This window comes from Cryptococcus depauperatus, chromosome 1, assembly GCF_001720195.1.
Source record: "Cryptococcus depauperatus CBS 7841 chromosome 1, complete sequence".
In the NCBI taxonomy this organism is placed as follows: Eukaryota; Fungi; Basidiomycota; class Tremellomycetes; order Tremellales; family Cryptococcaceae; genus Cryptococcus; species Cryptococcus depauperatus.
Genome location: NC_089468.1, coordinates 2,920,339 through 2,943,539, shown reverse-complemented (window position 1 = coordinate 2,943,539; position 23,201 = coordinate 2,920,339). Strand labels below are relative to the sequence as shown.

The window sequence follows — 23,201 nt, the reverse complement described above, 5'->3', positions numbered from 1 at the left end:
ATCACTGTTTCCTTTCTGTTGACAGGTTGTACAAGTACAGAGCTTTTGGCTACTTTGAGTTGAATGCCTCCTCAACCATCTCTTTGTCGTGATCAAAGCTTCCAACTATGGGCGACTCAAGTCGAAGCAAGTCTTCAAAGCGACAAACTAATGCGCTTTGGCACATTATCTCAATCATCTTACTTTCATTCGCAATGGCCTTTCTCTTTGTAGTCGTCCTGTATAACGTTCCGCTAGAATCCACAGATGATTCCAACCTTGCTGGTAGAGCTTGGCTCGTCACCGTAGGCGCAGCTCGTGGAGGTGGCATCAACAGCTCGGCGGGAAAAACCTATGGGTTTGGTATCTGGGGTTGGTGTTCTTGGACAGAAGGTGTGAATGGGGGACACTGTAGTAAAAAGAAAACATTTTGGAGTTTGCCAAGGGATGCCGGCAGCGACACTGGAGTAAGGTCTCTGAACCTGCCGACTGAAATAAGTCATTCGTTATCTATTACAGGCTTCCTACTTGTATTCAGTAAGTCTCTATTACTTTGAATGTCTGGAATCTCACGTTGATTGGGCACACAGTTCTTCCGAGTGTTGCAATCTTTTGGGGGGCTTTAATCACCGCTTTCTTCTGTCGCTATGAAAGACAGATTGCCACTAAAGAATCGGTAGCATGTTGCCCTTCTTCAAACACAAAGGCAAGGAAGTATCTCGCTCAAATGTTGAGAAATAGATTGTTGAACGGATTAAGGGCCTTTTTTATTCTACCTCCGGTGCTGCCAGTGGTAGTCACTGCTGGGATTGGGTATGGAAAGTTGAATAATAACTTTGAATGCAGCCTGGGATTGGGATGGGGATTGTAAGTCTTTCACTGGGCCCATCAGAGAGACAAGCTGATTGAATCAGAGCGCTGGCATCTATAATCCTGCTGTGGGCAGTATTAGGCCTGATTTTACGTTTTGGATTGCGGATCAAAGCTAAATCCTCATCTGGGAGAGGATAATCAAACTGGCTGGCTGGTTACCTCATAACTCATCGCTGTAAACAATGCATTGCCATGCCATACTCTAGTAGCTATACAGTTGTTTAGCCCTTTTTAACATGCCGTGAATTTCCTCTCTTCATACCAGCCTCTACACCAATACCAGCAAAGACGACTGCCACCCCCAACCACTGTCCCTTGGTCAGTTTGTGTTCAAACACAATGACGCTGAGAAGCATGGTAAACAATTTTCGAGTGACGGTGACCATGACTAGGGTAAGCGATCCAAAATGTTGGATGGTCTCAAAGATGAAAAGCTGGCCTAGTCCGCCCAACAATGCGTATGCTAGCAATGGCCGAAGGGCTGAAGGATGGGAAACGATGAAAGAGATAGACTCCAGCACAGCAGGCTGAGAGTACGTCACTTCAGCGACAGGAAGAGATGGAGCAAAAGGTGATGGCAAATGAGACAAAAGCGATAAAGGATGGTTAGGTAGGGGTATAAGAAGCAGAGGGAGGAGAATAGCCTGAGTTGTGAGGGCCATAGTAAACATCATTTGCTGGCCGGTAAAGTTACGGTAAGTGGCAAAAATTTGATCTTGTGTAGAATTTGTTAAACCGTCAATGAAAAGGCTAGACAGGACCAATTAATATTCCGCTTGTCATCCAAAGCATGACCTACTTGAAGAGTAACAAAATCAGTCCCCACATGCTATCACCTCCATCTCTTTTCTTTTTACTTTTTGCCAAGAGCATAAACATACTTATACCAATTGTCACAAGAGCAACGACAACATATTTGTGAGAAGAGAACTTTCGGCGATACAAGACGACGTTCAAGAGCAGGACAGGGATAAGCTTGCAAGACTGTCTTGGGAATCAACACTCAGTGCTGGTAGGTGAAAAAGCACTCACCTTACCCAATACCATTGTAGGATATGAAATATGTCTTAGAGCAAGAAAACCAATCGGACCAGCCATCGTCTGAAATATCGAGACCTGTATCAAGAGAACAAGCAAACTCTTTCTCCATGGTATCGTCAATGCTTTATTCTTGCGATTTATACTTTTGTCTATGCCATTTCCCTTTACAGTACCGGAGGTTTTTGCAGGAGACTTCTGCTGGCCGAGCACCTGGTCTAGGCCCAGTAGTTGACCCCAACTACGGCCACCCCAGTCTTTCCTCCAAGCGTGGAAAGACAGGTAAAATAAAGCACTCAAGCTTGAAGCAACGGCTTGAGCAAAATTGAGAAATAAAGGTGAGGGAAATTTTTCGCCAATTGACGCATTTGAAGGCAAACGCGGTTGTGAATGCGGGTGAGGCTGCGTGGATACAAATGGCTTCGATACTGTAGAATGCGTCAGACTGCAGCGCAATATGATGGCTGGTAAAACCTACATCGCTCCTGAGCAATGGCCCATAGCAGAAATGCTGCATACACCCCAGATACACATACGGCAAGCCTTGAGAGCGTCAGCAACCCATTGTCATACATTGTTGATTTTAGATATACCGAAGAATACTCATAATAAAAATCTGGCCAATTTGCCAATATACCAGTGCGTACGCTTGCTCTACTCAGAGATTTCCAGACATTGACAAGTCGGGCCAAAGATTCTATCACTGTTGGAACAGATAGGGCGAGATGGAAAATAGAATGAGAAAAATCAAATATTCGAATTAAATGTATATTATGAAAGGAACGCGTCCAGTCAAAAAATATTGAATGGCGGAGAGGGCCGCCTACCTTTCCGTCGGAATTAAAAAACTAACCATTGCTTTGAAAATGGCATTCGTATTTTCTTCTTTTAATCTATAAGACGATGCCAACTGTGGTCAACTAGTTGTAGTGTTGCGATGTTTCATTCATATAAAACATCGCAATACTAGATTTAAAGGGTAAGGGATGGTGAACGTCTGTGATAGACAAGCTTACAACATATAGTCAAGTATATGACCAAGATTAAAAGCTTTGAGGTTATGCAGCAATGGTCGGTCAATAATGAAGATGTCATTGCAACTGCCATACCAAATCAACAGCCAGCTTCTCCCAATGTCTCTTAGGTACTCCTAGAGGCAGCCAAGAGATCAACCTGCTGCCATGAAGAGGGGTTTTATAAGACAATCAAGGCATGCGTTGGAAATGAAAAGATCTTTTCGCTCTGAAATCGGACAGAAATCCACAGACCCAGTGCTGGACCTATTTGCATATACTAGAGTGGAAATAATGGGTAAGCTTACGAAATCTAGTAGCCTGCAGATGCCAAAAGGCTGTAAGATGCCTAGGATTTTTGAAAAGATAGTCACAGCACTTCATTGAAGAGATAGATCGCAGTGTCTGCTTCTTCTCTTCTTATTTATCAACATCTTGCAGCCTCTCCTTACAGTTTTCCTCCTCACTTGCAATATCCCTACTTACTGCATAGCAGAAAGACAAGTTCACCAAGCTACCATGGTGGATAGGTTGGCGTAATGTGTAACAATCTACTATCAAATGGTCCACTCACTAAATAGCGAATTGTTCAACTTTTCGTTTCCAAGATATTCAGCAATTCCCACCACTCAACATCCGCCGGTCTTCACCCTTCTGTCTTACGCCTCGAACACGTATAAGCATCAAGCCAAGTATGACTGAGAAATAGCTCAGGTATAGCTCATTCAACCATAGCCACCGAAATGGCTACTATTCTAAAACTACAAGTCATTTTGAGACACTACAAGGTCGAAAAAAGGATGGCTTGCACATACGCCTGTCTGATATCCCTCGTCGAGTTCTACATGTCCCAACAAACCAACTCTTTCTGTATCTAAACCCGTGGTTCGCTAAAAAAAAGTCCCCCGCGACCTTTGCCACGTTATTGCCAGCCTGTTTACCACGTGGTCGGGTGGATGACAGAAATAGCCATAATGATGTGTGTCTTGTATTGATGACGTCTTTATGACTTTGCTCTTCCAAAAAAAACCATCTATATAATGCGGCACCGAAAAGAATTCGCCCACTAGATTTAAAAATGTCTCTCTCTCAGCACGTTGACGCAGATAAGCTTATCGAAGAGTCCAAGGACCATCATATTCGAAAGCATACTCATAACAGGGCGTAAGTCTGCAAAGTTTTATAGTGGACAAGCCTCGTTGACAGACAGGAAGGGCGACGCTCTATGACAACCCATATACTTCTCGCTACGATGTCGATGTCGATCTGCCAAGGTTCAGCATTCCAAATAAAGGAGCGAATGCCAAGGTCTGTTACCAGCTTTTGCATGATGAGCTGCTGCTCGGTATGTATGCCAATTGGGGAGTGATAGAAACATGCCGACGTGTTGTAGATGGTAACCCAAACATGAATCTGGCTTCATTTGTGCACACCTGGGTTCCCGAGGAGTGTGATCGCCTGGTTCAGGAGAATATCAACAAGGTGGGTCTATTGGAATCGATGGAGCTGACGTTTGGTAGAATTTGGTAGACCAAGACGAATATCCTGCAGCTCAAAGCATTCATGAACGTTGCGTTGTAAGAATTTTTTAATCTATCATGAACCTTGTTGACAAATCAATGTAGTCGATGGTTTCACATCTCTGGCATGCACCCAAAGAAGCCACCGCCATGGGCACGGCTACTACCGGATCGTCTGAAGCAATCATGCTCGGTGGTTTGGCGCTCAAACGTCGCTGGCAAGAGCGCATGAAAAAAGCAGGAAAAGATATTCACAACCCTGGGCCAAATATTGTGATGGGCGCCGAAGCCCAAGTCGCTTTGGAAAAGTTTGCTAGATATTTTGAAGTGGAGGCCAGGTTGGTTCCAATCAAGCCTGAAGTGAGATTTGTCTCAGCGGAACGAGACCGGACGCTGACGGGTGTAGTCGAGTTATGTCATGGATCCCAAGGACGCAATCAAGATGGTTGATGAAAACACCATTGGTGTTTTTGTGTAGGTTCAAGTTGCGTCTTTTTGCAAGGTTCTGGAGCTAATGGGACGGCTGTAGTATCCTTGGATCTACGTATACCGGTGCTTTCGAGTCTGTTCAAGGCATGGCTGAAGAGCTGGACAAGTATGAGGCAGTGACTGGCATCAGCGTTCCTATCCACGTCGACGCTGCCTCTGGGGGTTTTGTGGCGTAGGCTTAAGTTCTATCCGCTGAGCAGATGCTGACATCCAAGGTAGACCTTTTGCGTTCCCAGATCTTAAGTGGGACTTTCAAATTCCTCGTGTCAACAGTATTAATGCTTCTGGCCACAAGTATGGTATGAGCACTGTTGGTGTTGGATGGATCATCTGGAGGAGCGCCGAGTACCTTCCCAAGGACTTAATTTTCGAGCTTCATTATCTTGGAGCAACCGACTACTCCTTTAATCTAAACTTTAGTCGTCCTGCGCACCCAATCTTGGCTCAGATGTTTACATGTAGGCGACTGCTAATAGTGAACGTTAGCGATTGCTCATATCTTCTTCAGTTCTTAATCTTGGTTTCGACGGCTATAAGCGCATTATAGATAATAACCTTTCCAAAGCTCGAATGATTTCACGTGCCTTAGAGAACTGTGGCTATTTTACCTGTCTCTCTCAGATTCACAAACCCAAACCTCTCATCTCCAGTACTCCTCGCGATCCCGGTTCTCCCGTTTCCTACGAGCCAACACTGGTTCAATCGGCTGCATCAGCTGCACAATCCTTGATGCACGGTCGACAACCTCATGCGGATGAAAGCGAATGCTATATCGAAGGGCTGCCGGTAGTCTCCTTCAGGTTTAGCGATGAAACCAAAGCCAAATATCCTCATGTCAAACAAGAGTGGATCCAAATGCAGTTAAGAGCTATTGGATGGATTGTGCCAAAGTATGTTGGCAAGCGGCCACAAGGATAAACTGACAAGGCGTAGCTATCCACTCGCACCCAATTGCGACCAGACAGAGATCCTGCGGGTTGTCATTCGAGAATCTTTTTCTGGCGATCTTGCTCGCAAGCTAATCCAAGACATTCTTCATGTGTATGTGTTTGTTAGCTTGAAATGAAAAGCGTTAATCGAGATGCAGAACCGAGGATCTTCTCAATGACGCTGGGCCTTCATACTCCATGTCTACTGCAACTAGGCGTCAAGCTGGAGGAGATTCTGGTGACAAGAGGCGTTCTCTTGATGTTGCCCACATCAAAGAACGCACCAATACCTATGCTAAACCTTGTTAGTAGTACCAGTGTACCATGCTGTGTCATAAAGAAGAAACAAAAAAGACAATCTTTATGGAGGATGTGTTATAAATGCAATGATTGTTATTTGTTATATTTGTGCCAGGTTCATTAGGTCCACGACCTGTACTTTTATTTAAAATGTTGAAAGTCGCGTTTTAGATTTCACGTTTTCGTATTTTGCTCATTTTTGTATTTTGCTCATTTTTAATGTCTTTTCATTTTCTATCTAACTCTTGAAACTGCTTGCTTGGGCTACCATGGCGCTCAACCGTCATTCCCAGCCTGCCTTCCAGATAGAGGACGAGCCACTCTCTAAACGGCTTCGCAGTTCAAAACAATCATTGGCCACTTCTTCCTTGGGCACTCACCCAACAACTCATAAAGTCAGTGCTCAACCCAAGGCTCGAAAAAACCTCAGTTCTAACAAGAGCCTCAAGGAGTCAGAGCTCAGAAACAGGGCGAAAGCATCGGCCTTGCGCAGGAGCAAAGGCGAACCGAACATCATTCCAGCGAAATCCCATATTGTACCGTCTTCCTCTCTTACATCCTTTATGGACAAACGCGAAGAGCTTATCAACTTCACGTCAAAAGAGCATCAGAAACGAATACGCAAACCTCTTGTGGCAAGGGGTGCTAGATGGACAGATATTCCGGATTGGGGAGATCGAACAGACTGTCCGTTATTCAAACTACCGGCAGAAGTATTGGATCTGTGTTTTGGAACAAAACTCAATGTGGGATTACAAGTAAGTTGATAGATTCTTGCAGCGACTTATGGAAGCGAGTGCTGATAAAACATAGATGCGGGACTATGTTGCATTAGCTGGAGTATCCAAATATTTCAGGGTACATTTCACAGACACAGTGTTTCGAGTATGCACTCTCAACCTGCCGATCTTTGACTTGTCTGACTAAACTATAGAACATCTACTTAGAACACAACCCTGAATATCTGCCAGCGCTTTCCAGAGAATCCCAATCACCTCAACGGATTCCTCCTACACATCTCATTTTTACCCGGCCAGTCAAGGATTGGTATCGACGTCCACCTCGTAAGAATTTTCCGCAAATGGAGAAGTATCTTTGCTCCCGCCTTCCTCATTCAGAGTGGACGAAGAAAGATTATGACTTCTGGACTGAAGCTGACAGCATCATGGCTGAAGCCAGGAGCATTTGGAACGAAGGCAAGGAAGAGGTGGCAAAGAAGAAAAGAAAACTGGCAGAGAAACAGATGGCTGTGAGGAATGTACTTGTACAAGGTATCAGTCGGACCATTCTTGCTTCCGTTCCAGGCATAGAGCCAGGAAAAACGGCAGGTCCAAAAAACGAACTCGGCATCCCTCTGGAGCATGTGTCACAAAACGATACTATGGAGAATGACGTTGAAACAGACGAAAAGCTTGACGAATTGGATATTATGTCTCCTTACTATTATCGCATCAAGACTCTTTTTAACCGCCTGCGTAGTATCCACTTTGATTATTCAAAATGGAGAAAACTGCCTATAGAAGAACGATTAAAGGCCTTGAGGGAATGCCCTGATTGGACCCTTCCAGATGAGACAGATATAGAACAGCCATACATGGTGATTTACGATCGCAAGACATGGAACAGAGTACCGCATAACCATTATCCGTCTCCTTGGCGAGCTAGAGCAGCTGAGATGGCTAATGCCAAATGGATACATAGATCTGTGCATTTGTATTTCGAATGGGTATCATCTAAAACTGACGAGGTTTCAGGACGCAATCAAGTTGTTCAGAATTGGCGAAGCAGAGTTATTATGTCTGAAGCATTTCCTCGTAGTGAGTTTTCATGGTGCTTCTGATTGCTTGCTGACAAACATTGGAGCCAAATCCTATGAATGCCAGAGCGTATGTAGGAAACAGGGTATCTCAATTGTGCTAACACTGCTCTCCATAAAAGCCCGCAGATTCTTTACTGTCTTGGCGCCGTGCAAGCTCTTGCTTTACGATCGCATGGCGGACCTATTGCACATCATCTTTACGTGTCGGTTTCCCTACTCTCGGGATTTCCTTCAACTCATGTAACTTTTCTAGTGAACGGGCGCTACAGAAAGCCTCGCGTAGTCTCAATACCCGTCGACAAGTAGCCGCTTCTCTTCCTCTCCTACTTGAGCCTAAATCGAAGCAGTTCCGCTCGAGAGATTCCTACGAAAAAGTGGCTGCCAAATATGGACTTGATATCAACTGTGGCGCTTGGTTCTGGCGAGGCGTTTTCTTGGATTGGATTATTGATCGAAACAGATGGGTGGAAAGGCAAAAGCAAATGATATTAGAGGGACTAGATGCTGATAACGAGGACCAACAAGAGGGCAGTCAATTGCAAGAAGACAATGGTGGCTTTGCACCAGGCCTCCCAGCAGGAATATCTTTTCCCACTCTTGACTATTCCGGCGATCTTGGCAACATTGAGAGCAACAACGACGATAACGATGACGATGAAATTTTCGGATCCTCCGCCTTGAACCGAGATGATATGGGCGGGACTGTAGCCGAGGGATAAAACTATGAAGTTGCAAGAAATACTTCCTATCTTATAAGCACAGTTTGTTGTTGCAGTTATAGCATGTATCATGTACCACTAGCACGACAAGTGGAATTCGCCAGGTATATATCCAAGCCATAGTTTTTCCAAGCTACAGAGCATACTCTCTTTGGGACAACCAAAGTATTCACCTTTATGCTTACTAAAAAGCAATTGCCTTCCAATACAATATTTTAGCTAATTTCTAGCAACTTATGTAATCATCCAACTTGGTGCTACGCGGAGTTCCCTTTTTTCTCCGTGCGCTTGATTTTGCCACTGAGATGACGTGTGAAGAATTCAGGGAATGTTCGTGGGTGCTTTTTTGATTTTCCTTTTTCGTAGTTGTCTAATTTGCTTCCGCTTTTGTCTTTTTTTTTTTTCTTTTTTTCTTTTCTTTTTACTTTGCTTGATAATTATTGAATTTTTGATTTTTATCTCTTGTCTTCACTTTCACGTATAGAAAGTCCAGCTTGGAACCAAGGAGAAGGGTCTTGATCCTTGAAAAATATTCGACTTGTCGAGTCAGTTCCGCAAAACATTCAGAGGGAATGTCCGCCACCACTCAACTATTTTCGCCTATACACATACCATCGTCGCCAGTTGCAACCCCAAATCTCTCCTTGCCAGCCACGCCACATATGGATGAGTCTCCAAAGACAACTGAGCTCCAAACGCCTAGAGTTGACACAGGGATTCGACGAGAAGAAGTGAAAGAATGGGACAAGCGGGATGCTAGAGTAAAGAATGGTTTGAGTCTGGGTACTGGGTCCGCTTCAGGAAGCGAAAGGAGCAGTCTTGATATGGGACCACCGTTATTGGCAGATACGAGAAGAGGTAAAGAGAAAGCTTCACAGGGATTTGAGAATGATGCAAAGAATGATGAACCGGAAGGTATTGATGTCGAAACATTACAGAGGTTTCGGACAAGGTTTGAGGAGATGGAAAAATCAGGGAAAGAAGGTGATGGGTGGAATCAGAGAGACGAGCTCTTGATGATGGTCAGCTTTCGTTGAGCTTTCAACGACTCAAATGTTGACAGCGATGCTCAGGTACATGCTCTTTTACCAGCTGTTGCCGATCAAATGCCATTTCTTCAAAATCGCCTTGCTGCTCAACAGTCTACAATTGCCTTGCTGCAACAAAAGGCCAAAATATCTGAGCAAATGACGATTATTGAGAAGTAGGTCTCTGATTTGCCTGGAATAGTGTATGATGCACTGACTTTGGCTTCAGAGAACGTCTTGTTGCTGAAAAAGAGTCATGGCAATCAGAAATTTGCGCAATCATCTCGAATCGAGATGCTGAACGAGCCGCCAATACAAATAAGCGAAAAATCCTTGATCTCGATGTTGGATACCACAAAGAGTTGGAGGCTGCAAATAAAAGATTAGAGATGCACAATCGGTTAATGGCGCCAAGGGCAGGTTAATTTTTTTGTTAGAAAGCTTTGGGTTGATAATTTTGTAGCTATTGGACACTCAAAGGCAAATTGATAGGCTCGTCAATGAGCTGCGACTGCTTCGACCGCACGTTATCCTCAACACTCAAACTCTCACACCCAAACCAAGCAATATTCAAGCTCCTTCGCCCATTCCTCTACCACAATACATGCCTCAAATCGACCGCCAATTACCTCGCTCCACAAAGACTGTCATGGGTGATGCTCGTACTGAGCACTTGCTTTTAGCGGCCAAGAAGATTAGGAGTATGAAGAGACACAACAAGGAAGTTGGCAGAATGACATTTAAAGAATTGAAGAAGAATGGCGTTGTTGGTCTTGAAGGTGGAATGAGCTATAAAGAGGGTTATGGAGAAGCTTTTGGGATGAGTGATGAAGAGGATGAACCTACGGATGATGAAATTATTGTTGAGGGCAAAATCAACTTACAGAAACCAAGAAGTAAAGCACCTCAAGATACACCCAATGTGTCAAAATCCAAAAGGGGCATGAAAAAGCCTCAGGTTACTGCCAATTCTAGCACTCTGCCACAAACGCCATCAAGATCCCGAGCAAAGCACTGTACTACCAGCTCAGCTTCACTCCCTCAGACGACGCCTGGAGGATCCAACTTTTCAGATTTGCTTCGTGCAGCAGAGCTAGCGACTCGGCCTTCTTCTCCTACTTCAGCAGAGTCTGTTGTACCAGTCCTCTCTAGTCTGTCGGCCACCAGGAGTACTAGGCCTCGAAATGGAGACGATAGCGAAGAAGAACGAGGCAGCCCGAAAAGGCAGAAGAGGGGAATGTGGAGTAGTGGAGCTGCAACCGAAAAGGATTCCAGCTCGGCTCTTGACCTTTTGGCCCAAGCCAGCCAGTTGGACGCAAAGAGTGCAGAGAGAGTTGTGCAAAGTAGCCCGGCTCAACCACATACCTCAGTAAGGTTGCCCGCGAGTATGTTATCACAATCTAGTCCTGCTGGTCCCAACGGTTTAGGAGCGCCGATAGATTTGACTCCAAGGATTCCAAAACTAGCAAACCAAGAGAGAATCGTTGAGTTTGTTGATTCATCAATGCATACACCCAAGGGAAGAATGCGAGGTTCATCGAGCGCATCTGAAACACCTTATTCTTCTATTCAATTCTTTTCAACTCCTAAGGGACCAGAATACGACGAACCATTTCGTCCCGGACCATCGGCCTCTATGGGTGACGTGCCTGTTCCAAATGCAAGTACTTTTGCCAGTCCATCAGGGAAGGTTGTACCAGGTCTCGGAAAATACTGGCATTACAATAGCGAGATACCCATCAAAAGGGTAAGGTCGCCGTACCTAAAGTGGACAGTTGAGGAAGATGAGTTACTCGCGAGAGCAGTTGCCATGCATGGCGAGAAATGGGACTTGGTCAGCAAAGGTGTTCCAACCAGAAGTTACCATCAGGTTCGACAAAGGCAAGTAATCTTACCAATTTATAAGTGCCTGGTACTGACCAACTTCCCAGGTGGTTAAGAAAGACTGGCGCTTTCGACAAAAAGGCTTCAAAAGACAAGGACAAGGGTGATTCATCACAAAAGTCATCCAGTACAGAGAAAGAGGAGGAGCAATCATGATCAAGCTTGGCAATCGTTCCTTGTCCACATGGTCTTGAAGCAGCGCAATTTGTCTTGTCGGTGAGATGGGTTACATGTAAACTATGGAATATAGCATGGGTCGGTTGACTTTTATTGGATGTTTTTGTATAGGCATTATTATCTATTTTTCATGAGAACAAATCTAGTCATTTCCAGGCACAGAATACACAATTTTGCCATCAATGTTCAAACAAGCCAATTAGAAAAAAAATTGGCTTTGAAAAATGTTGTCTTTGCATTGTCATGTACTTTTTCTAGCCAACAAAAGAAAAGAAAAGAATCATCAAAAAAGCTGACTTGGAACCTGAGAAAAAGTTTGGAGAACACCCGCTTTAAACGTGTTTAGCGGGCGCTGAAAACTGACAAGAAACAGCTGTCCTTTTATGGGCGGTGGAGCGGCTTGCCTCTTGTCTCTATTATCGAAGCAGAATCCCAACTATCATGATTACTATTGCAACTATGTTGCAGAAAATTCTGCTATATGCTCTACTACTAGGCGAAGCAAGAGGAATAGCGTTAACTTCTCCGTCCAAGACGCTTCAACCGTTTCAACCTTATCGAACTTTGACGCTTTCGCCACTTTTCAACCATACGACTTCTCGTGATGCAGGCGCTTTGGAGCGGCGGGCAAAGACAGTCGAAGAAACCCGGATGTATAGCCAAAGAGAGCTAGCAATGTGGAAACGAGAAGACCGACGGGCTTTAGATTGGGTGTTGCAGATTGCGTATGAGGGCCAAACATTCTTTAATGGCTGGGATTGGTTCACAGAGACAGGTGAATTTGTTTATTTGTTTTGGGGTTACCGCAAAGCTAAACATGGTTGATCAGATCCGAGCCATGGACGTATGTGGTATGCGTCTATGAGTAGCCACTCAATGTAACTAACAGGCTTGTAGTGGTCAATTACGTAGATGCATCGACTGCTTTCTCAAAAGGGTTAGCATTTTGGACAAAAGACGGTGTGCCCGGTATTCAGGTAAGCTGGTATCGCCCTTACATCTTGCTGACGGTTCTCAAGGTCGATCATTTTCAAAAGACCGCAGTAGGGGGTAAACGGGATTCAGTCCGTATAACTACCAAATCCCTCTTTCAAGGAGGGCTGTTTATTATCGATATGGCTCTCATGCCCTGGGGATGTGGAGTTTGGCCCGCTTGTATGTTGTAACTCCATTTGTAGAGTATAAAACTGACGAATGGTAAAGTTTGGACATTGGGATATGAAGGCAATTGGCCTGAGACAGGAGAGATTGATATTGTTGAAGGCGTTCAAGCTATGACAAACAAGTATGCCATTAGTTGTGGTTACTCAATCAATGCTGACGGTTGAATATTAGCCAAATGTCAATGTGAGCTTGTTTGGTTTGTTATCAGAATTCGCGCTGAAATTGGTAGACATACGACTGCTGGCTGTGCTCTAGATGACTCTACTAACAGCATGTACACGGGATCGTTGGCAGTAAGGCATTTCTTATGATAAAACTATGCATCTACTAACAATTGTGTAGAATAGAAATTGTGACTCATCAAAAGGTGTGTGGCCTCCACCTTGTCTCCAATCAGTACTAACTTGATGTTAGGCGGCAGTGGGTGTTCAATCGTTTCTGATTCAGCCAGCTCTTTCGGCATGCCTTTCAATGCTGCGGGTGGAGGATCATTCGCAATGCTTTGGGATAATGATGGTATAAAAATGTGGAATTGGAATCGCGCCGCCATCCCTTCAGAGTACGTCTTCTGTATGCCTGTGTATCGTCTTCCATTCTTATGGTTTGTCAGCATTGCCGGTGAGAAACCGAATCCTAATGCATGGGGTAAACCTGTCGCTGTCTGGGACAAATCCATTTGCAATATTGACTCATACTTCAAGTCTCAAGTATTGATTCTTAACATCAACATTTGTGGTGATTGGATTTGGAACACCTATAGTCGTGAGTACTCGGATAATCACTAACCGTTCTTAACATGAACATCCTGTTTGCTGACATGTCGAGTGCCGCTAGAGTTCTCTTATTGCCCCGGAACTTGTCAAGATTACGTTGCGGATCCTTCCAATCTCAATAATACGATCATGCTCGTAAACTATGTTAAGGTCTTTCAACAGGCGGGAAGGGCAGCCATTACTCAACAGGCCGAGAATGTTCAAAATTTGACAGGGGCTGGTGGGCCAGTGGCGAAAAATGGAGTGAGAAAATCAAGACAGATTGATGTTATTACAGGAATTTGTATGGGATTCTGTTTGTTCATGGCTTCTTGGCTTTTATGAAGCATTTAGGTGGAGAGTGAGAGTTACAAATGAAATATCAAAGTCTTGGAATATCAACGTAGCGTCAGGTTTTGGTTTGGCATAATTTTGGGTACTATACCATTTCTAATGTATCAGATGTTTATGAAACAGAATCTCTTTGCCATTGCCTACGAATTTTCTCTGTTCTCTTTTGACTTCTGTGCAACAAATCGTTCGGCAGAGACTGACTTCACGTCTTCTCTACGGGCATATGAAACCATAACATCAAGTACATCAAATCAACAAAAAACAAATGTTCGTTTGATAAACAAGGATTTCAACTTCTTTTGGCTTTATTGCTCCTTCTGGGCCCATCTAGAAGCCACTGCGACTCTTCTTTTGTGATGAGAATAGGTGCTTTCACAAATTCTGGTTTTTCTTTGTCTCGCCTCATTGATTCCTTCCCGTCTCAGTCGCCTGATCAACCAAGCCCAAAATGTCTCTCCCTCAACCCATCGTTTCTCGACCTTTCCCCATCCTACTCCTTCAAGTAACTCGTCCACTGCCGTGTTGGTGATCAACACATAAGGATCATTAGGGATTGACTGGACTGGAGTGATCGGTGGGTAGGGATCGAAAGACGCAAAAGGATCAATAAGAAGCTGAGAAGTTTTTAGTTTTGAGGCAGACTTAGTTTTGAGGTTTGAAAGATGTTTTGAAATTGTGGTACGTCGTGTGTTGGGACCTTTCTCATAATACAGGGAGAGACGAAAGTCGGTGCCTTCATATGGGTTTCCGCAGTCTATATTAGATCCTGACACATGGCGAGAATTTACAGAGTGATTCAAGAATCGAGAGTTTTTGGTACTGCTTATGGTCAAAAAATTTGATTGTTCGTGAGAGTTCGCAGAAGAAGCAAGGGAATGTTGACGGGGACGGACAGAATGAACTGTTTGGTTTCTTATAGAGTCGGCAAATGATGGGCAGCGCTGGGGACGCCTGACGACAATTGGCTTAGGGCTGATGATTTCCAAACCGTCGTTGACATCTTCTGGCTGAGCATCTTTTTCTCTAATAATACGATGATTCGATTGATGCTTTCGTGAACCTTCATGTTCTGACGATCGACTATTCAGGACTTTGAGGACGTTTCCTATGAATTTGCCAGCAGTCGCAGTCGAATCGGTACTAGTTCTGTTGAGAGTATGTTGTTGGGCGGCTGATTCTTTGAAGTTTGCTTGTCGCAGCATATTCCGGGTTAGAGCATCGTCAAAAGTCAAAGAGATTTCTTGTGCTGCAGATTCTGTAGGAGAAAGAATTGAGGAATTGTTGTGTTGAATTATCTTGTCGGAACTTGTCACGGGTGGAGACACTACAAGATTTCAGCAGATGTCTCGTTTACATGATAAGATCATCAACCAATTGCCAACGCACCATCAAGAGCAGACTCTTGTACAAGTTCCTTTTTCACAAATTTCCGTACGACTTTTGACTCATCATGGCCATCCTGTTCTTCGCTTTCAAATAATTCTATGAAACGCGTCGACACTGATCGCTCATAAGTTTTAACTTTAATATTTGAATGAGGCGATTGACGAGGAGTAGAAGATCTCCATTGATCTGCAGGTTCTACTGCAACCGAGCCGCTGCTGTTACCTAAAGGCTCTGTTGCATCGGCAAGTTTTGACGTATAAAAAACATCGGAGATCTGCGCCGGTATTGACAGACTAAGAGGCATTTTGGATTCGCTCGAGGTTGACGAAGACAGCTGACACTTGAGTAACGATTTTGCAAGTATTGGCGGAAGAGATTCGTGGTCGCACTTGTCCTTGGAGCTATTCTCTGCGTCCGAGGCGTCCGAAAATTGACCGTCACCTGCCTTGACATTTCTTAATGCTGAATCAGACTTTTTATGGTTGACCTGTCGAATCTTGCGAGGGCTGCGTTGTGACGTTAATGTCGGTAATGACTTGCGTGTTTTCAAGGCAATATCTCGCGCAGACAATGATCGGGGGGCGCTGAGACCTTGTGGTGGAGAATCGGTCTTGATTTGACTCAAATACAAATCAATTTCTTCAGGAAGGACGACAAAAGACCCTTGGGCGGTGAAGCTGTTGACCGATGGGGCTTCACGCATAGCAGATGATACACTGATAGCCCTCGTGTGAGTGGCCACATTTGAGAGGTCAAACGCAACCGATTGTGAAGCTTTTGCTGTCGACTGGTCACGTTGAAAGATGTGTCGTTTGCTTTTTGAAGGCGGTATAGGCGGTGGCTCGTTATCAGCATATTCATCAAGTGAGAAACTCATTTGCCAATCATGTTCGGGAAGATCCCTACTCGAAGATACGCTATCTCGAGGAGGGGGGATAGGAAAGGAAAGTGCCGAAGGGCTGGTTGATATGGAAGGCAAGGATAAGATCCTTACCGCTGTATATGTTGTTGAGTATGTCCCTCACTAATATCCAAATGAAGGCAAATCAACGTACGTATCTGGGTTGAACGATCTTTAAACGATTGATCATTCAACTTTGACTGTCGATCATACACATCATGGCCATTTCTGTACATCATCAAGTCGTTCTCAGCTTCTTCGCTTCTAGGTTCTGTATGCGATTCCTGACGGCCATTGTTTGTCCGTTTGTTCTTGTTGACACTCCAATGAGAGATGCGGTTACGCAATTGAAATTTGGGCGCCGCAACTGACTGTTCTGACGAGTGCCGCCTGGGTTGCAGGATAGGACGTCGTCCCAAAGACTTGGATATTGGATGGCTGTAGTTCATTAGAAACAATTAAAGCAGACTTATTATATGTTTACAAAGACACTGAAAATAAAAATAAAAAAGTTGATAAAAATAACATAAACAGATAAACAATTGCTGTTAGTCAATGTAAGTCCCCCGAGACCGTTCATATCCTAATAGTGGAGGTTAAATCAATACTACTATTTTATTTTATTTTCCAAAATTTCAATTTTTTAATTCTATAATTATAACAAAGATTATAATATATTGTTAATTGCAATCTTATTAAACTCATTACACCTTGGAAAACTGCTCAAGAGGATTTAACATTGGTAAAGCATGAGGGATCGCTCGCGGTTTATTGACCTTTGTAAAGGTTTGCAATAGTGTACACTGTTATCTATGATATACTTCCAAGCTTCCTTCTATATCCTGTTTATTCGTCACAAATTGTCTTCTTTGCAAGATGAGGTTTTTGCCTGATCTGTTTATTCCGTAAAGGCTTAGCCATGATTCGTGGATCAGTCCTCTACGAGCGCTGCGCCAGGATTGCCATGATCAATCAACTGAATGTCGTATCGGCTTTAATTTATCTTGGAATAATATGAAGATTAACACCAAATAAGCTATCCTTTTCAGTTATCAGTAAATAAGCGGAAAACGCTCAATCAAGCAACTCAAAAGGCCACGCTGAGTGATTACTCATTAACTTCGAGTTGCATTTGGTAACAGATGTATGCGTTTTGGTTTTGCGATTGAAATCAAAGTGCAAAGAGTAGAAGAAACAGGTGAGCGCTAATTGTAAAGGAAAATGCGATTACTATTGTGCGTGAATGGCAAGAATAAACATTGAAGCTATTGATGTCTTGTTCTATCATCTTGGTAGATGTCAAGTACCCCTATCGACCGCCAAGATATTCCACTGTTTGGCCTAGTGGAGCATATTTTTCTCTTTTCTTTCGTTCAACATTGCAGGAGTGCTGTCATAATCATTTTTATTGATTAAGACAAGTTATAAGGTAGCGAATACGCCTTGATGTGTTACAATTGCCTTTGAATAACCCATGTATAATGATCAAGTCATTTCTAGAGCTTTTAAGCCAGTAACCTTTCTTCGACAGCATGAGTCGTCAGTCCCTCTGCACCATCCCTCACTTCCAGTACCTGACAATGAATATTAGTAGGTTTGTCAGCTAAGATGCACCAACTTACTTTGGAGGTCTCAGAGACTTGTTGAAAATGAGAGAGAGCCGAAGCGTGAAGCGTCATCAACTCAGTTGGCGAGCCTGAAGGAGCCCTAAGGATGATATTCAACTCAGGTCCGCTCGGTTGTTGAGCATTCGCACCAGTTGATTAGCAGCAAGGGGTAGGATATTCTTCCATCTCTGTGTTTCTGACTCATCTTCAGTTCTGATACTAAAACAAAACACGACAAGAAATGACATACAAGCTCATGAGTGAGTAAAACATAGCGAGGAGCACTTTCAGGAAGTTCTGTACACGATCACTCAGATATTATCCGCCTTGATCGAATGCGCTTCTCACCTTCCGCAATCTCCTCAATACTCTGATCTTTAAATTCTTCGTCTACTGCCATTGTCAAGCTGGCCTTGACAATTTTAACTTTTCAGTGATGTCAGTGCACTCAAAATATGCCCACAACCAGACATACCTGAGATAGCAGTAGTCCTCTTAGAGTTTTCAAAGCGAAAGCTCTTGAGAGCGTCAAGGACAGAAGACGGAATGTCGACGGTATAAGACTAGCCAGAGTCAGACTCAGCTAACCCAAACGGTGTATAACTCATCATCTTACCATAATTTCCTTTTTATTATCAAGCTCAAGTAGAAAGATGAAGGGAAAAAGTCAAAAACTTCTTTGCTATTAAAACATTATTGTCCATTTCAAATCACTATGCTTTAACGGGATCAGAATTCCTCCAAAAGCCATTTGCCTTCGTTTCATCTTTAAGTTGTTTTTCTTTTGTAATAGCCAAAATCCTATAGGCACAACGATGAGCCTCTCATGGCTGATGAAGCCTATTAGTCTCGCCACTGCTGTGGCACTCTCTACGCTTGCAATCCTCTCTCGCAAGCATCAGAAAGCAAGATTTTATTGGCATCTCCTATTGTACATCTCGACTATGGGATTCATCAGCGCCTGGGGCGTGGTCATTAGTCTATTGGCAGCGATGGCTGGCCAGGTGAGCATGAGGGTGCCAGTTGAGAGGACATTTTGACGCTTTATAGAGATTGAGCATCCAGCATTATGTTGGAAGATCGTTTTATTATCTGGCCAGTCCACTGATTGGTCTGCGGTTTGAGGTGGAAGGGGAAGAGCATTTTGATGCTCTTATGACTGCCAGAGATGGAAAACACCAGAGTGCGGTGCTTTTGGGCAATCACCAAAGGTGGGTATCGTGGTTGCTTGTTGGAGTTTGAGGCTGCAATTGATGGACTTTTATTAGTTTTCTTGACATTCTCTATCTCGGTCGAATTTTTCCCAGAAGGGCTTCCATCATGGCCAAGAGAGAGCTCAAGTATACGCCTTTCCTTGGGCAGTTCAGTGAGTCGCTTGCTTATAGCTCGAGTGGTTCTAAATATACCCTAGTGTTGCTCTCGGGGACTGTCTTTGTAAATAGACAAAATAAAATAGATGCAGTCAAAGCTTTGGATATTGCTGGTCAGGACATGAAACGAAAAGGCGTACGTACGCGCCTTCTCCAAAGTTTGCCATTCTAATATCCATACTAGGTCTCACTCTGGATTTTTCCTGAAGGTACCCGTTCTTCCTCTGTAGAGTCTACTCTTCTTCCTTTCAAGAAAGGTGCATTCCATCTTGCCATCCAGGCTCAGATACCTGTTGTGCCTGTCGTTTGTGAAAATTATCATCAATTGTTTGACGGCAAGACAAGATTTGAGAGTGGCGTCCTTAAAATCAAAAGCATAGTGATTTCTTTCCTTCATTCTGGACACCTCTAATTACACGTATAGTTTTACCGCCTATACCTACAACTGGCCTTACCTCGGACGACGTTACGTCTCTCACTGAATCCACTCGCGAATTGATGATCAAAACTCTTTGTGAGATCTCTGCTCCACCTGCTCCCGTCTCTGTAGCATTGCCTCAACCCTCAGTGCCGACAGATGCCATCAAGCCCACAATGGCTGCTGTTCATTCAAATATCCCCGGATCCGGTTTGCACCAAAGAGAATGTTGTAGAGATGTATCAACCGAGGTGTCCAACCGGAAATCAGTCGCCAATAGTAGAGCCAGTGGAGGAGAAACAACAGAAGATGAGATGGATGAGGATGCTGTTTTGCTAAGGATGCCCAAGGATGTTTAGCTTGCAATATTTTGTTGCTTTTGTTGCAGTAGCAAAGGACGGCTGCTTGTCCAATATCTGTATGTATGTGTTTTAGTTTAGAATGAATGCGTGCTTTGCGATATCGACAGTGGCCCTACACAAGGCCACCAGTCGATATCAAAAGTATGTCTTTAACATCCCAAATACAGATTGAGGCAATCCGGGGTTCACACCTTTGTAACACCAGATTCTTTCAGCGCTTCACAGGGCGCTTCCCGTACCATAATTTCGATCAAAGACTCTTCGTTGGCGCTGTCGCACCCGGCTAGCCTCGCCGTCAACATCCATATGAGAAAAAGAGATGTTCCAGACCCCTAAAGCCAAGCACTCTGTCAACCTTTTCGATATCCAATATCTTCCATCACCCTCCAAAGATCACCACACAATGTATGATACAAGTCCAGCTCTAACTCTTCCATAACTCTCTCCACCTACAGAAACTATCAGCCTTAACCAATTAACTTTACAGATAAGTAAAGAAAAGAAAAGAAAAGACTTAGAAAATAATCGCCGTATATCTAAAAACAATTCGTAAACAAAAAAAAATGTGAATGATAAGCCACGATCCCTGAAAGTTATCAGATTACGAAAAAATAGTCCGGAAAGCGGCGATCGCCGCTCCTCAACATTATCGACCAAAAATATCAAATCTAAGCTTTATCAGATAAGTTGTTTTCTGAATTTTAACATCATTCTTGTAAACCTTTTTCTATTTCTTCCTTGTAGGATTGATATGGGTTAGACAATGGCAGAGAGACATCGTTATATGTAAGCTGGTTTTGAACATGTTTTGCTTGCAGCTTTTGTTGACGCTTGTGTCAGGAATGAGGTTGTTCTTGGGCTTGGTCTGGGAGTGCTTGGGACGAGTGGATTATCTAGGAGTATCTATCTCAAATAGATGAAGACAGCTATCAAGATTCATTCCTTGGGGAACTATGAACCACAATCCCTTCCTTATATCTTGTTTGCTCTGCGTCCTTCAACCAGGTTCTAGTTCAACCAACTATACCATTCCTCTGCATACACAGTATGCTGTGTTCTTACATCCTTTCCTTGTACATGATCCTGACAGCTTGTTAGTTGAAAAAATGGCAGATCATGATCAGACGAGGTTTAGTATGGCTCTTTTGCAGAGTAGGCCATGTATGAGTGTATACTCAAATGGGCTTGTTGTCACAATTGGGGTGTTCTGGGGGGCTTCCTTGGGACGACTTATAATAAGTAACTCTTAAGACAGCTAATTAATATTCATTCCCTAGAGAGTCTATGGAATGAATCTACTCTTTATATATCATTATCCTTCAACCATCCAATATAGGTGAGTCACCATCTTCAACAGGATACACGAGTTGAGTGTCCTGACACTTGTCTCGCTCGTATCGGTATCAGAGATCAACTCTATCGGTTTATCACAAAACTGTACTTTGGCGTCAGGATCATGTACAAGGTGCGGATATAAGAAGACAGGATACTGTGTATGCACAGGAATGGTATATTTGGTTGAACTAGAGCCTGGCTGAAGGACGTAGAGCAAACAAGATATAAGGAAGGGATCGTGGTTGATAGTTCCCCAAGGAATGAATCTTGATAGCTGTCTTCATCTATTTGAGATAGATACTCCTAGATAATCCACTCGTCCCAGGACTCCCAGACCAAGCCCAAGAACAACCTCACTCCTGACACCAATGTCCAATCATTGACTGACCTTGCTGCAACCTTTACCTTGTCGGAGCTTGCTTTCACTGGATATATCTCAACTATTGGGTGTGGCCTGCATGGCTAATATGGGCTGTTGACCGTTTTATACAATTTGTACGGGTGGTATATCTCAATTCTTTCTCTAAATCTCGTAGTGACAAGTGTCAGGAAATCAACAAAGTTGAAATTTTGGGTCATGATGTGATGAGGATCACTCTGGGAAGAGACAGTTTTCGATGGAAAGCTGAACAGCACGCGTGAGTTGATCCAGCACAAGACTTGGAATGTATCTTACACATGACAGATTTATCTCCGCTCCGAGTATTTCTAGTTCGCCGCAAGAAAGCCATCCATTCTCCATAGTCAACGTTCCCACCGAACAATCCAACGAAGCCATCTTTCTCATTCGTGTCCATTCTGGCTTTACCAGACGTCTCCGCAATTACCTCACTTCCGACGAGTGCCAAGGTGTCCCACTCTACCTCGAAGAGCCCTATGGAACTCCTCATTCTCTCGATTCACATTCTGCCGTTCTTCTCTTGGCGGGCGATACCGACGTTACGTTCACCTTGGGACACTTCCTTCAGATTCTGGCCAATACACATCAAGGTGAATCCGCCGTAAAACGATTGCATCTAGTGTGGCACATTCGTCATGCTGAAGAGGTAGAATGGATATCACCTTTGCTGAATCTAACAGTAGAGCAACGGAATGAACAAGCCAACATTAACATCGGCGTATACGTTACCAAGTCCCATTCTTCCGATGAGCCGTTACCATCTGACGGAATATCTAACCGTCTCGAAGCCATAGTACCCAGGTTTATTCGTCCCCAAATGAACAATGGCTGTTTTACATGTACTCCTGATACACCATCGGATGAAAGTCACGAAGAGATTATTTAACCAAGACCTCAGAGAAGTTTTGGAAGAGGTATGGGACGGCACGGATTGACAACTGCAGCCGCAGAGTTAATCGTATGGAGACGGGGTAGAGCGGACCTCAATCTCGTTGTGAAGGAGGATGCACAAAGATCAAAAGATCCGATGAATGTATCGGGTACGATGAGATTGCCGTTGAGAATTTTAGTTGACTTGGGTTGTAGTGTGCGGTCCAGTGCAACTTTTGCAAGCTGCGAAAAAAGCTGTTTGGGAGGTGTCGATAATGAAGGCCATGGTGGATGGGTTGGTCACCATCGATTTCTTTGAAGAGACTTTGGGTGCATAGACCACGACGTGGTACGTTATCAATGAGGTCTCTTTCATTCCCGTTGTTAATTTTATTCGTATTTAAAAACATCTCAACGTATCTGTCGGATAACATGGCTATTACGATTGTATGCGTTATACTGCTCTGCTAGATGGAGTGTCGTGAGAACATTCTCTGTCCATCATCCTAACACC

At 43.8% G+C, this 23,201-nt stretch overlaps 10 protein-coding genes across 10 annotated transcripts; 7 read left to right on the top strand and 3 right to left on the bottom strand.

Annotated features, from left to right (window-relative positions):
* Positions 1-194: 194 nt before the first annotated feature.
* On the top strand, positions 195-990 carry L203_101156 (uncharacterized protein; the record flags this gene model as incomplete). Its single annotated transcript, XM_066210601.1, has 3 exons — positions 195-516; positions 570-846; positions 894-990. The coding sequence occupies 3 exons, from the start codon at positions 195-197 to the stop codon at positions 988-990; spliced, it is 696 nt and encodes a 231-aa protein (XP_066066698.1).
* An 83-nt stretch (positions 991-1,073) lies between these two features.
* On the bottom strand, positions 1,074-2,497 carry L203_101155 (uncharacterized protein; the record flags this gene model as incomplete). The annotated part of the gene is made up of 5 exons (XM_066210600.1): positions 1,074-1,602; positions 1,652-1,836; positions 1,885-2,318; positions 2,369-2,433; positions 2,484-2,497. The coding sequence occupies 5 exons, from the start codon at positions 2,495-2,497 to the stop codon at positions 1,074-1,076; spliced, it is 1,227 nt and encodes a 408-aa protein (XP_066066697.1).
* Positions 2,498-3,981: 1,484 nt separating this feature from the next.
* L203_101154 (glutamate decarboxylase) lies at positions 3,982-6,150 on the top strand (the record flags this gene model as incomplete). The annotated part of the gene is made up of 11 exons (XM_066210599.1): positions 3,982-4,067; positions 4,118-4,248; positions 4,297-4,364; positions 4,424-4,480; positions 4,529-4,783; positions 4,830-4,897; positions 4,953-5,084; positions 5,132-5,370; positions 5,421-5,802; positions 5,846-5,953; positions 6,000-6,150. 11 exons carry the CDS (start codon positions 3,982-3,984, stop codon positions 6,148-6,150), a joined length of 1,677 nt encoding a protein of 558 aa, XP_066066696.1.
* A 260-nt stretch (positions 6,151-6,410) lies between these two features.
* L203_101153 (uncharacterized protein) lies at positions 6,411-8,679 on the top strand (the record flags this gene model as incomplete). The annotated part of the gene is made up of 8 exons (XM_066210598.1): positions 6,411-6,536; positions 6,591-6,899; positions 6,955-7,026; positions 7,076-7,846; positions 7,896-7,958; positions 8,005-8,027; positions 8,080-8,163; positions 8,214-8,679. The coding sequence occupies 8 exons, from the start codon at positions 6,411-6,413 to the stop codon at positions 8,677-8,679; spliced, it is 1,914 nt and encodes a 637-aa protein (XP_066066695.1).
* Positions 8,680-9,341: 662 nt separating this feature from the next.
* L203_101152 (uncharacterized protein) lies at positions 9,342-11,747 on the top strand (the record flags this gene model as incomplete). The annotated part of the gene is made up of 5 exons (XM_066210597.1): positions 9,342-9,701; positions 9,753-9,883; positions 9,937-10,123; positions 10,171-11,588; positions 11,639-11,747. 5 exons carry the CDS (start codon positions 9,342-9,344, stop codon positions 11,745-11,747), a joined length of 2,205 nt encoding a protein of 734 aa, XP_066066694.1.
* Positions 11,748-12,227: 480 nt separating this feature from the next.
* Positions 12,228-14,029, top strand: L203_101151 (uncharacterized protein; the record flags this gene model as incomplete). The annotated part of the gene is made up of 11 exons (XM_066210596.1): positions 12,228-12,543; positions 12,598-12,612; positions 12,666-12,745; positions 12,788-12,923; positions 12,972-13,053; positions 13,104-13,115; positions 13,162-13,225; positions 13,275-13,299; positions 13,347-13,491; positions 13,543-13,694; positions 13,767-14,029. 11 exons carry the CDS (start codon positions 12,228-12,230, stop codon positions 14,027-14,029), a joined length of 1,290 nt encoding a protein of 429 aa, XP_066066693.1.
* Positions 14,030-14,343: 314 nt separating this feature from the next.
* L203_101150 (uncharacterized protein) lies at positions 14,344-16,774 on the bottom strand (the record flags this gene model as incomplete). Its single annotated transcript, XM_066210595.1, has 3 exons — positions 14,344-15,362; positions 15,425-16,420; positions 16,480-16,774. The coding sequence occupies 3 exons, from the start codon at positions 16,772-16,774 to the stop codon at positions 14,344-14,346; spliced, it is 2,310 nt and encodes a 769-aa protein (XP_066066692.1).
* A 1,056-nt stretch (positions 16,775-17,830) lies between these two features.
* On the bottom strand, positions 17,831-18,551 carry L203_101149 (uncharacterized protein; the record flags this gene model as incomplete). Its single annotated transcript, XM_066210594.1, has 7 exons — positions 17,831-17,899; positions 17,948-18,032; positions 18,082-18,128; positions 18,183-18,229; positions 18,281-18,358; positions 18,408-18,495; positions 18,549-18,551. The coding sequence occupies 7 exons, from the start codon at positions 18,549-18,551 to the stop codon at positions 17,831-17,833; spliced, it is 417 nt and encodes a 138-aa protein (XP_066066691.1).
* A 196-nt stretch (positions 18,552-18,747) lies between these two features.
* Positions 18,748-20,079, top strand: L203_101148 (uncharacterized protein; the record flags this gene model as incomplete). Its single annotated transcript, XM_066210593.1, has 6 exons — positions 18,748-18,936; positions 18,983-19,143; positions 19,201-19,298; positions 19,344-19,438; positions 19,487-19,676; positions 19,727-20,079. 6 exons carry the CDS (start codon positions 18,748-18,750, stop codon positions 20,077-20,079), a joined length of 1,086 nt encoding a protein of 361 aa, XP_066066690.1.
* A 766-nt stretch (positions 20,080-20,845) lies between these two features.
* Positions 20,846-23,025, top strand: L203_101147 (uncharacterized protein; the record flags this gene model as incomplete). The annotated part of the gene is made up of 10 exons (XM_066210592.1): positions 20,846-20,868; positions 20,923-20,929; positions 21,095-21,127; positions 21,181-21,234; positions 21,360-21,418; positions 21,490-21,547; positions 21,967-22,055; positions 22,103-22,618; positions 22,709-22,857; positions 22,904-23,025. The coding sequence occupies 10 exons, from the start codon at positions 20,846-20,848 to the stop codon at positions 23,023-23,025; spliced, it is 1,110 nt and encodes a 369-aa protein (XP_066066689.1).
* Positions 23,026-23,201: the final 176 nt, after the last annotated feature.